This window comes from Somniosus microcephalus, chromosome 4, assembly GCF_052327205.1.
Source record: "Somniosus microcephalus isolate GS21.2 chromosome 4, FLI_Smic_1.0, whole genome shotgun sequence".
NCBI classification, from domain to species: Eukaryota; Metazoa; Chordata; class Chondrichthyes; order Squaliformes; family Somniosidae; genus Somniosus; species Somniosus microcephalus.
This window is the reverse complement of record NC_140990.1, coordinates 274,953,065-274,966,207: the sequence shown is the minus strand read 5'-3', so window position 1 is coordinate 274,966,207 and position 13,143 is coordinate 274,953,065. Positions and strand designations below refer to the sequence as shown.

Sequence of the window (13,143 nt, the reverse complement as noted above, 5' to 3'; positions counted from 1 at the left end):
TCCCACTTTGCCACCGTAACTTCACTAGAAGTGTGGCGGAAACTCTGTTCACACACAATCGGGGATTCCACCACAGTTCTGGCGGTTGGAGCTCCGAGGAGATTTTACAGCTTTCTTGAAATATTAGAGCGTTAAGAAAAGCAGAGTATATATTTCTACTGGCATACGAACACACTAAAAGGCAAGTGAGAAGATAAAAAGTAACAAAGAAATGTGCAAGAAAATTATCAGAGATTTAAATGGTGTACAAAGCACCTAGAGAAGCATACTGAGAAAAGAATCAATTAAGAGTTTTGTAGCCAATACCATCCAAATGATGTGCTTGACAGATAAAAAATATTTTGTTGCAGTTCATCATTTTATAGGAAAAAGAAATTACATGAAATTTTGTAAAATAGCTTTACTCAAAATATGTAACAAGAAGCAATGTTTGTCCAAAAGTGACCAACATTGAATTATTTAATTCAATACACTTGATTTTATTACCTGGTTTCCTCCAAGACCATGGCATGTATACATTATTAAGTGTTTTGCACCCTGGTTATTTTCTCCAGCATCAAGGCAAGTTTCCAAACCTACATTTTTAATCTGAATTTAAAAGGGGAAAAAAAAAAAATGAATGTAAAATCAATCCTACTTCTTGATCAGCTAAAGGATTTTTGGTAAATTACTTTATGAAGAGAGATGAGCTTTTAGTTCAATAGGGCCAAGACTAACCATCTTAGTGTAATTTAGGTTTCAGCTAAATACATGTAATTGAAAAGATTGCAGCTATAAAATAATCAAAGTAGTATAATCTGGTAATGTGTAAAATTCTCAGATTTACAAACAAATAGTTCAAGCATAATATTAGGAAAGAAGGAAAGATGGAAATGTTAATCGATTAAATAAGCAAGGCTACAATCAAAAAATATTCTCAAATGTTAAATGCCTAAACTTAATTTTTACATTCATAAAACAGAATAATTATTTTAGAATAGAGAATTAATTTGTGACAAGAGTGTAATATAGAAAAATAAAAGTACTTACTGCTCCATAATGTGCAGGAGACATATCGGGCATAAACACCTCCGGATAAACATTCTTCAAATACCAAGTGAAGTTATTACAATGTAGGCGTTGTTTCAACTCTAGCCTTTCAGTAATGTCTCCATATGTTTTCTGTTAAAAAGCAATAAGTTATTAAGTGAATGCTGACTAACTGAATTAACATACTGTCACAATCAAACAAAGGATTTAAAATACAAATTGCCTAAGGGACAAAGACTAATGACAATGTGCTTTGTATACAGTGTTTTCTTCTGAAAATTATCAGATTTTTATATCAAATCTAATTCCTTAACAGCTTTTCCTCAAAACCTTTAAATTGACCCAAGTACAGTTAATACCATTTAATGATGTCTCCTAAAGAGACTTCTTTCAACGTCATGATTGTAGAAACTGCAGTTCTTCTTCAGTGCATAACACAGGTCAAACATTTGCAAATCTGCAGCATACATGAACAAAATAAAATGTTATTTTGTTTTCAGTTTTACCATGTAACTGATTCAGTTTGTGTATACACTGTAATCACCTATTAATCCATGCAAATCATTAGGGAAATACAGACTTTTTATTGGTAAGAATATTCAAAAAGGATTTTAATACAACACTTATGGGTTGGTAAATGTGTTGTACAACTTGTTTAAAGTCTATTCAATTTAAATGTCTGGCATACAATAGCAAATATTCAAAATTGTCTCTCCCTTTAATCTCTCTGGCTGGCTGTATGGCCCACTTTGAAGTGTATGTGGGAAAAAGTGTGTTTTATTTATGTGATTATAAGTAAGATGCCATATATATTATATATAGTTTATACAGCATACATTTTGTGCCAAAAATCACAGTCCACCACTACATTAGTGGAGACTGCTTAGATCAATTTCATGTAGTTCAACTTTGCAAACGAATTGAACTAAAGAGGAAAATCTTCAGAATTTATCTCAGTCCATAGGCATCCAAATAAAAATGTTAAACAATCTAGTTCAAAGACAGAATGGAGCATCCTGTGCATACAAATCATTTAATGAGCAGATGTCCACATCTCATCCAGATCTTCCATGTATAATAATGCTTTCATCATCTAGAATTTAATTAGCCTCTAGGCCAAAGCTTCTTCATCCTAACTGATATACATGTACTTGGTCTGAGTCAGTTGGTCAACTTATCTCCCAACCTCCATCCTAAAGTTGCATAAGAAAAGTTAGTACCACCTCAACTCTGGTTCTGTCTCATGTGCAGACAGAAAACTAGTTGAAACTAATTTTTAAAATCATGTCTAAACCTACCTGAAATTTAAAAAAAAAAAATCATTCAATGCAGGTGTAACCTCTGCTTTTTCAATTTTCCAAAATAATCTAGCTTATATAATAGATATATTTTAAAAAGCAGAAAAAACACCTGTGCCTGTGTAATCAGCATTTATGGAGTGCAGGTTGCACTGCACTAATAATTCTATTTTGTCATCACATGTAAGCGAGAACACCAAATGTTCACTTCAGGTTCAGATGCAGCCCAAGAAGATCAATGAAAATCCATACACTTTACTGCCTGTACCTGAAACAGCCCATTTATATTACAGGGTCACTTACTGGGGGATAGGGCAGGGAGATTTCATGGATGGCTGGTCTGTTCAGATACTTTTTTTAAGCTGTGCATGGTTTAGGAAAAATTATATTTTCCAATTATGGCTCCTCCTCCCTACCCAAACCACCCCTTAACAGCAAGGGTGAAGCAGGAACCAAAAATATTTCTGCCAAATTCTGTAGGTAGACCAAGTTTTCTATGAACTGAAAGCTGCATCTTTATTTTCTGCCACATTGCGTTAGTGTAACCATGGTCTAACCTCACTCAGACTAAGTTGCGTACTGGAGAATACGTAGGATGTCCACCATCTCAAGACAGTGGACAATATCATTTACCCACTTTATTACAGGCTAAAATACTGTCTTAATAAAATAATGCACAGATGCCAAAAGGATAGGGAAGATACTATACAACATAACAGTAATTTATGCAACAAAATAACTGGGTTGACCAAGAATCTCTTGTTTTTCTCAGCAAATTTTGTCAAGCAGTCTGGTGATTTTACACAACTTATGGAGCTCTAGCCATCTTTCACATGTTTAAAAGCAATAATGAATAAAAACTAAAGAATGGTCATTAAGCCTGACAATTATACATTAGACTCTTTGATGTAGAAGCAGCCTGTGGAAGAACAGCTTTTTCAGAATCTGAACAAACTAACATCACAGAAAACAATGGGATAATGACCAGAGAAGCTGTTCTCTTCACAATGCCATTCCTGCATGTCAATTGGTCTTTTTTTAAAAACACAGCAACAGTAGAAAATTAGACATTTTTAGATTGCTATTATCAGGATCAATTCATGCAAAATAGCTCCATGAGGGATTCCATGGAAACAAACAATGGTCTATGTTATCAGCAGCCAGATTTTGACATAAATCAATGAAACAACAATTTAGGTCAAACGTCCAATAATGAATAAGCTGATGAGGTTTAATGAGTTCAATGGGCACATGGCTCAGGTGAACATTTAACAGAATGTTCTTCATTAAGTAAAGTGTTTAAGGTTATTACATTGCAGCCAGCCACAATCCCATTTGCAGACTCAAATTTTGCCAAAGAATAAAGGAAATTTCGTAAAGACATCGTAAAGGCAACTAGATGATCCAATTTTTATACGATGTATTACTTTATTTAAAACCATGTAAAACTAGATTTAAAAAAAAAATCTTTGTCCACACTAGTATGATTTTCTCTCAAAATTGACTAGATAAAAATAGATAAAATAAAAAGTGGGTCAATTGACCCACAACTTGGACTGACGGGTCTTTTTCTCAAGACCCAAAAGAAACTGCTGTTTGCTAACGAACCACAATGTGTTCCTTTGTACATGTGTCAGCTAAAAAAATCCATTTTGCAGCAATCCAAAGGGTAATGAATCATATCCAGCGAGTCTCCTGTATTCAAAAGATTGAGCTCATTAGGAAAGTTTCTAAACTTTGCCATAAGGGAATAAGTTATAATTGAACACTTTTCTATCCAACAATGAATACACATTGTAACATTTCAAATTATGTACTGTTCATTACCTTGTGGAAAAACTCTAATTTCAGTAGTTCAACATTTAACTTTTTGGCAGGTAATCTAATAATTAGAAAATTCATCTTCTAGCAGCCAATCTGACGAAGAATATTTTTGGAAATATGAGATCTGTTGATTTTAAATGTCTATCAATGTCGGCAGCGCACAAATGCATAACACAGGTGACTGATTGCTTCTTTGGGCCGGCAACAATGTCCCCTTTAATTTTGTTGGGGGCTGTGTGGGCCATTCAAAATACCTCGCATGCGCGGGTTCTGCATTGAAAAGCCGGCAAGCTGGCTACGCGGAGTCTCTGGAGTGCTGCACGGCGACGCGGGTTACAGGGAACATTGGCCATCAATTAGGTCAACTTCGCCTGTGATGACACCAGTCAGAATCAGGTAATTAACAGGCAGTTAAGAGGATTATCCCCGTTTTCCCAGCAGAGGCGCAGGCTTCCCGACGCCAGGAAACCCCGTCAGGGTCATCGAGGCGAGCAGTGGGTTTGCGGGGCTTGGAGGGGCCCAAAAGTGCGCTGTGGAGGTAAGTGATGGGTGCAAGTGTGGAGAGGCAATTATGTGAGGTGAGTGAAAAGTGATAGAAAATGTTTACTTACCTTTGTTTCTTCCTGCAGGCTTCAACCGTTGGGGAACCGGAGACTCCTCATCTCACCGGCAGAGATATGACAGATGGCTGCTGCATTCTCCGATGCAACCGCCATCTGATTTCTGCTCAGCAGATAGGTTTGATGAGTCTTGAATACAAGGACTCAAACAACAGAGAATGTCAGTGTTTGACAGCTTCACAGAGCTGTCAAACAATGACAATTCATCTGTCAAAAATTGACAGATGAAACGTCATACACTGATGTTCTCTGTAACCGGCTTCCCCTTAATTGGTGGGCTTAACAAGGTTAATCAAGGGAAAATAGCGTGTATTTGTTGTGTATGTACCTTTAAGGGAATAACTGGTCTCAGACTGCAGTACCGGCAGTGGCCACCCCTGTATAAAAGGCCCTAGCAGGCTTCTGTAGTTTCAGTTTCCAGGTTGTCTCCATTCAGTAAAGACTTGTTATAATCAACTCCTGCAGTCCGTGTCTCAATTATACACGGACATAATACTGGCGATGAGTAAGAAACAAACTTACCTGCAACTCGGCAGCACCTCAGACGACGTTATTGAAGGTCGAAGCCAGAAGAAAGAAAAAAATAATAATCCAAAGAAACTCGAGAAACGGGCGTCGACCGTGGGCAACCACCCTCCAAATCATCGAATTGAAAAGTGCAGGAGAGACTGTCGAGAGCCAGGCTTGGTCTCCAGTCTGTGGTTTCCCAGCTAATCGGGCTGGTGGCAGGTAGTGCACTGATCCTTCCTGGGCTGCGGCGGGCTAGAGCTCGATCGGGTGGCTCTGCAACGGGGCCGGGCAGGGAGTCGGGAAGCAAAGAGAGAGGGTGGAGCACACAGGGCGCAGCCGGTGCTTCGCAGCCGGGCAGCGCTCGGACCTAGGAAGGAGGGAAGGAAGTGTCCCAGAGGGTCCGCTCCACAAGGGGAATGGTTCTTCAATTAACGGAGCAAATATTGAAGCGCGATAGAAAAATAAAAATACCGCGGAGAGCGGCGTTGGCAGCAGTGATCGGGGAGGCGCGAAGACCATAGGGCGTCGCCATTACAGGATAGTAAAATAAATATAATCGCCAGCAACAGCGTTGGCAGCAGCGGCGGGAAAGCACGGGAGGCGCCATCTTAACTCGGCGGGGACGAAGGCAAAGCGCGGGAGGCGCCATCTTAGATTTCAAGATGCCAAAGACTGGCGATATCACTGCCTTCGATAATGCAATAGAAGACTGGACCACGTATGTGGAAGGAGTCGAGGTATATTGCGAGGCAAATGAAATAGCCGATGAGAAAAAGGCATCGGTATTGCTAAATTTAATGGGCGCAAGAACGTACAGCCTATTGCGGGACCTGATTACTCCAGCCAAACCGAAGGCGAAGAGTTTTAACGAAATTGTTGCTATCCTACAGGAACACCTAAATCCTACACCGCTGCTGATAGCAGAAAGATTTAAATTCCACAGGAGAAATCAGCATAAAAATGAGAGCAATGCTGATTACCTTACGGAACTATGCAAGCTATCAAAGCACTGCCAGTTCGGAGCAGGACTGGCAGATACCTTACGGGACAAATTTGTCTGTGGACTCCTGAGTGAAGGAACCCAGAAGAGGTTACTCTCAGAGAAAGAGCTGACGCTAGATAAGGCTTTCAGCGTGGCAGTATCGTACGAAGCAGCAGCAAGGGGAGCTGCGGAAATACAACAAAAGCCACAGGAATACGGCACCCACGAAATGACACGGGGATTTGCAAAATGTTATCGCTGCGGCAGAACAAACCATGACCAGAAGGACTGCTGGTCCAAGGACAAAACATGCAGGCAATGCGGAAAGATGGGACACATTGCACGAGTTTGCAGGTCCGGGAAGACGACCAACGACAACAAAAAGGCTACTAAGGAACCATACAGGAAAGTACAAAAGATGACGGACAGTAGTTCCGAAAACCAGATGAGCGAGTGAATCCGGGAACAAGAGACTAAGCTGTCTCAAACTTCACAACGTAATCACAAAAGAGGATCACCGAACCATTTGGGTCACCCTCACGATAACAGGATCCCAAGTCAAAATGGAATTGGATACAGGATCAGCTCTAACCGTCATGAATCGACGAGACTACGAGCGGCTATTCTCACACATACCCTTGAGCGAGACATCCATTGTCTTGAGGACGTATATGGGGCAAAAAGTATACCCCAGAGGAAAAATAAGGGTGCCTGTCGAATACAACGGCAAGAAAATACGGAAATTATATCTCTACATTCTGCAAGATGGTGGACCACCGTTATTGGGACGTGAATGGATCAGAAAGATAAGTTTAGACTGGCACTCCATTCAGGCACTGACGGTGGCTGGTAAAAAGGATGACAACGTCACTCCTGGACGATTGTCAACAATCTTAGCTGACGCCAAAGAGGTATTTCAACAAGAACTGGGCACTCTTAAAGGCGTAACCGCCTCGATAAAAATAGAGGAGAATGCAATTCCCAAGTTTTTCAAAGCAAGACCGGTACCATATGCAATTCGCCCAGCCGTCGAGGCAGAGCTGGAGAAGGCAGGCATGTTATCTAAGGTAGACTGGAGCGAGTGGGCGACACCCATCGTTCCCGTCATGAAGAAAACGTTAAACAATAAGTCTGAGGAGCCAAGGAAGGTTCGCATCTGTGGGGACTTCAAGGTGACGGTGAACCCAGTCCTTCACACAGTACAATATCCTCTTCCAAGGATAGAAGATATCTTTGCCTCACTATCTGGAGGGAAGCGTTTTACAAAAATTGACCTAGCACAAGCATATTTGCAGATGGAGGTTGAAGAATCCTCTAGAAAGTATCTCACGATAAACACTCACAAAAGGTCTTTACCAGTATAATCGACTGGTATTCGGAGTAGCTTCAGCTCCGGCGATATGGCAAAGAGCGATGGAACAAGTCCTGCAAGGGATTCCGGGGACTCAGTGTTACTTGGACGACATCCTAGTGACAGGTTGATGTGCTATCAACAATACCAAAGACTACGAGATGGACTTAAATGAAGTAGGCTTTTATTGACTAAGAACTAGAGCATGCCTCTGCTAATGAATCCATCCTAAGAGCTCCCGGGGGAAGGGTGGTGAGTCACCTTTATACCTGGGCTTAGGGGTGGAGCCAGGGGCTGAGACATGCCTGGACTTGTACAGGGTTAACAGTGGTTTACCACATAGGTGAAGATGACAGTGAACACCTTGCCAACCTAGAGCAGGTGCTCACTAGACTACGTGAACATGGGCTACGAGCCAATCGCCCTAAGTGCGAGTTTTTTAAGAAACAGATATCGTATTGTGGCCACGTGATTGATGGAGGGGTTGCATAAGTCCCCTGACAAAATTGAAGCGGTAGTTAAGGCTCCAGCGCCTGAAAATGTGTCGCAACTGAGGTCATTCCTCGGATTGGTGAATTACTACCATAAGTTTTTGCCGAATTTGTCCACAATTCTGCATCCACTGAATGCCCTACTACGAACGGGAGTAGCATGGAAATGGAGCGACGAATGTAAGCGGGCCTTTCAGAAGAGTAAGGACCTAATCACTTCAAGAGAAGTATTGGCTCACTACAACCCATCACTACCGATAAGTCGGGCGTGTGATGCGTCTCCCTACGGTGTTGGGGTGGTACTGTCACGTAAATTCCTTGATGGTTCAGAGAGGCCGATAGCTTTTGCGTCACGCTCGTTAACTTCAGCCGAGCGTAACTACGCCCAGATTGACAGAGGGGCCCTCAGCCTGGTGTGGGGGGTGAAGAAGTTCAATCACTACCTGCACGTCAGAAATTTACTCTACTAACTGATCATCAACCTCTCGTCTCCATTTTCAACCCTCAGAAGGGTGTACCGATAATGACGGCACAACGGCTACAGAGGTGGTCCCTTTTCCTAGGGGCACACCAATATGACATCGAGTACAAAGGAACTAAACAGCATGGGAATGCTGATGGATTGTCGCGCCTACCGTTGCCGACGGTGGAAGAAGAACTGGCAGTGGATCCAGTGGAGTTATTCCACTCGACTATAGTCGAATGTCTCCCTGTGACGAATGCAAACACAGAAAAGGAAACACGAAATGACCCGACACTCTCCTGGGTCTATGATTTAACGGTGAAGGGATGGCCAGCACATGGCGAACGACTGCTGCCAGTATTCTCGCCGAGAAGAGAACGGCTGTCAGTGTGCAGAGGAACCTTGATGTGTGGATCCAGAGTAGTAATTCCACCCAAATTGAAGGATAGAGTGCTCAATGAGCTTCATGAGGGTCATCTGGGAGGGGTAAAAATGAAGAACTTAGCCAGAGCGTTTGTGTGGTGGCTGGGAATCGATAGAGAAATCGAAGAGATGACCAAGAGCTGTACAGGATGCCAGAAGGTCCAAAACACCCCACCCCACAAGCCCCTCTACATCCATGGGAGTGGCCCTCATCTCCATGGCAAAGGGTGCACATTGATTTTGCTGGTCCCTTTATGGACTCTGTTTTTAATTGCGGTGGATGCACAAAGTGGCCAGAGGTAGTAAAAATGTCCTCAACCACCACAGAAAAAACTATCAGTCTTACGAACCATATTCGCCAGGAATGGGCTGCCTGAACAGATTTGCTCTGACAATGGACCACAGTTTGTGTCTGAAGAGTTCCGGAGGTTCTTAAAGAACAATGGTGTTAAGCATTACACACCGCCCCATATCATCCAGCCACTAATGGATTGGCCGAGAGGTTTGTTCAAACATTCAAGAAGGCTATCAAGGCAATGTGTAATGAAGATATACCCCTACAACACAAGGTGGACAACTTCTTGTTTGCCTACCGGAATGCGACACATGCGGTTACCAACCAAACTCCAGCCATGATGTTCTTCAATCGAAGACTACGATGCCACTTGGATTTGGTTAAGCCAAACATCAGAAGAGATGTGGAGAACAGGCAGTTTCAGAATATGAATGAAAGGCCGACCAGGAGTTTTAAGATAGGTCAACCAGTTTTGGCCCGGGACTACCGCACAGGGAAATGGCAGCCAGGAACGATCTGTACATGGCAAGGACCTCTAATGTATACCATGGATGTTGGAGAGAGCATTGTAAGACGCCATGCTGACCAGATTCTAGAGTCACTGGAAAACGTCAACTCCACACCACGATCTGATACACCTGGCGATGAAACCAAAGTACCAATTGCATCTACCGCAGAATCGGTGATATTGGAAGCAGACAAACCAAACAACGACATTGATCCCGACTCAACCTTGCCAGAAGAACCTGATATCCCAAAGAGGCGTTATCCAGACAGAATCAGGAAGCCTCCTCAAAGGCTGAACTTATAATTGCTTAACTTCAACCAATGTATCTAGCAACCGTAATTGTAATTAGTTATTATTTAGTTGTTAAATGAATGTTATGTACTGCTTATCTAAAAGGGGAGGAATTGTTGTGTATGTACCTTTAAGGGAATAACTGGTCTCAGACTGCAGTACCGGCAGTGACCACCCCTGTATAAAAGGCCCTAGCAGGCTTCTGTAGTTTCAGTTTCCAGGTTGTCTCCATTCAGTAAAGACTTGTTATAATCAACTCCTGCAGTCCGTGTCTCATTTATACACGGACATAATAGTATTGGCCACAAGTTGATAGAGGCGGGACTAAAACCCGACAAGCAGCAATCCCGCCTCCAACGCGCCCCCATTGTCAAAATCACCCCCAGAGTGTCTTCGCTTGTGGGGGAAGAGCAAAACAAGAGGCCATCAATATAAGATAGTTACCCAGAAATCAAATTAGGGAATTCAGAAGAAACTTCTTTACCCAGAGAGTGGTGAGAATGTGGAACTTGCTAACACAGGGAGTGGATGAGGTGAATAGTATAGATACATTTAAGGGGAAGCTAGATAAGCATATAAGGGAGAAGGGAATAGAGGGTTATGCTGATAGAGTTGGAGGAGGAAGGATAGGAGGCTCGAATGGAGCATAAACGCCAGCATGGACTGATGGGCCGAATGGCCTTCTTCTGTACTGTATATTCTATGTAAGATTCAGTTCACAAAGGACCACCACTTCTTACAACTACAATGCACCTCCCCTTGAACAGGTGCAGGCTACCCCACCCCGCCCCCCAACCCCAGCTGATGCGTGCAGCCAATGAACAACGTGGGTAGTACTGGAAACATACAAAACAGCAGGCAACAGGAATTTAACATGCTGCCTGCAATACAATGAAGGGGCATAGGCTAATCGTGTGCCACCATCCCCACACTGGTTTTTGGGGGTTATCCAATTCAACCTCCAGAATCTGTTTACGATTACCAAGATATTCCAAATTAAATTATAGTAAAGCTTTGTCCCTTTTCTTTAAGAGACTTGTGTCATCTTTACTATGTTTGAATTTAGACAGCTGTTGTGTTTTGTTTTTGGTTGACTACAGTATTGGAGAGATCTCCTGTATTTTATGAGCACGTGCTACATTATAGTTCAGCAGCACTGTTTGTATGGCTTTACTTGCTGGGTTAACTGCCTTGTAGAATTTGTTGTGAATTTTGAGTTCTACCATTGTATGCAACAGCACAGACTTGCATTTATATAGCGCCTTCAATGTAAGAAAACGTCCCAAGGCGCTACACAAAAGCGTAATCAGATACAAATTGACACCGAGCCAAAAAAGGAGGTATTAGGAGCAATGTTCCCTGTAAACTGTGCTTTGTTCTGCGCGGCCTGTGTTTTTTAATGCAGTCCCTTTAAATTTCTGCACACACGCAGTATTTAAAATGTAACAGCCGGTGAGCGACCTGCGCAGGACCTTTCCTCTTACTGCGTGGCCGTGCAGCTTAGAGGGAACATTGATTAGGAGGGGTGACTAAAGTTTAGTCAAAGAGGTAGGTTTTAAGTAATGTCCTAAAAGAAGAGGTGGTGAGCTTTAGGGAGGAAATTCCACAGCTTAGGGCCTAGTTGGCTGAAGGTACAGCTGCTCATGGGGCAAATTGAGTGGGGTATGTGCAAGAGGCCCTAGTTGGAGGAACACAAATCTCAAGAGGGTTGTCGGGCTGGAAAAGGTTAGTGATAGGGAAGGGGCAAGGCCATGGAACGATTTGAACTTGAGAATTTTAAAAGCGAGGCGTAGGTGGACTGGGAGCCAAGGGTGATGGGTGAACAGGACTTGGTGCAAGTTAGGATATGGGCAGCAAAATTTTAGGTGAGCTTAAGGTTATGGAGGATAGAAGCTGGGAGGCCTGCCAGGAAAGCTATGGAACAGTCAAGTTTGGAGGTAACAAAAGCATGGATAAGGGTTTCAACAGCAGATGGGCACAAGCAATGTTATGGAGGTGGAAATAGGTGGTCTTTGTGATGGAGAAGATATGGGGCCGGAAGCTCAGTTCAGGGTCAAATAGGACGATGAGGTAGCAAATAGTCTGAAATAAAAACAGAAAATGCTGGAAATACTCAGCAGGTCAGGCAGCATCTGTGGAGAGAGAGAAACAGCGTTAACATTTCAGGTCGATGACCGCTCGTCAGAACTGGAAAAAGTTGGAGATGTAACAGGTTTTTAAGCAAGTGTAGGGGCAGGGAGAGGGGGTAGGAGAGGAAAGAACAAAAGGGAAGGTCTGTGATAGGATGGAAGGCAGAAGAGATTAAGAGACAAAAAGGGATGATGGTGCAAGGCAAAAGGAGATGGTAATGGGACAAGGTAAGAAACAAAAGATGATTCTAGATGAAGAGGGAAATAGTCTGGTTCAGCCTGAAACAATGGCCAGGGAGGGAGATGGAATCAGAGGTGAGGTAAGAGTTTGTGGCAGGGGCAGAAGTAGTCCATGAACTCTTTTGAATTTCTTTTTGGAGGTGGCAGGGGAGAGGAGATTAAGGAAACACAGTTAATAGTGGGGAAAAGCTGGGGGTTATCTTTGCATTTCAGGATGATCTTGCAGTACAGAGCAGTTTTATCAAGAGCAGAACAGGTCCTGATAGTGCTTGATGTTTTCTAGTCAGATCTGGCAATGAATGGCTAAACCAGTTGTGCACAATATACATTCAAGTAGGCACCTCTTGGACTTAGGAGAGTGAAGATGGTGACTGTAGTAGGTGGCTCAGCCAGGGTAGGAGAGAGTAAGGGTTTAACTGATGACAAGGACATCATAAGCAAAGGCGAGGAACTAATTATGCACAAGTATCGTGGTGAATGGAGGGCCAAAGGCTAGACAGTTGGGAATTTGAAAGCATCAGTGTACTAGCAGGGTAGATAAGGGGGAACCAGTGGATGTAGTACATTTGGATTTTCAGATAAGGGGGAACCAGTGGATGTAGTACATTTGGATTTTCAGAAGTCATTCGATAAGGTGCTACACAAGAGGTTGTTACACAAGATTAGGGCTCATGGGATTGGGGGGGTAA

General features: G+C 42.7%; 1 protein-coding gene across 1 annotated transcript in view; it reads right to left on the bottom strand.

The window, feature by feature from the left end:
- The window catches only part of galnt3 (UDP-N-acetyl-alpha-D-galactosamine:polypeptide N-acetylgalactosaminyltransferase 3 (GalNAc-T3)), a 74,962-nt gene that overhangs the window by 25,587 nt on the left and 36,232 nt on the right, over positions 1 to 13,143 (bottom strand). Inside the window, exons 8-9 of the mRNA XM_085986452.1 lie at positions 1,030 to 1,161; positions 487 to 588 (exon numbers count right to left, since the gene is read on the bottom strand). Coding sequence (XP_085842578.1) covers positions 487 to 588; positions 1,030 to 1,161 — 234 coding nt within the window. The remainder of the gene's footprint in view (positions 1 to 486; positions 589 to 1,029; positions 1,162 to 13,143) is intronic.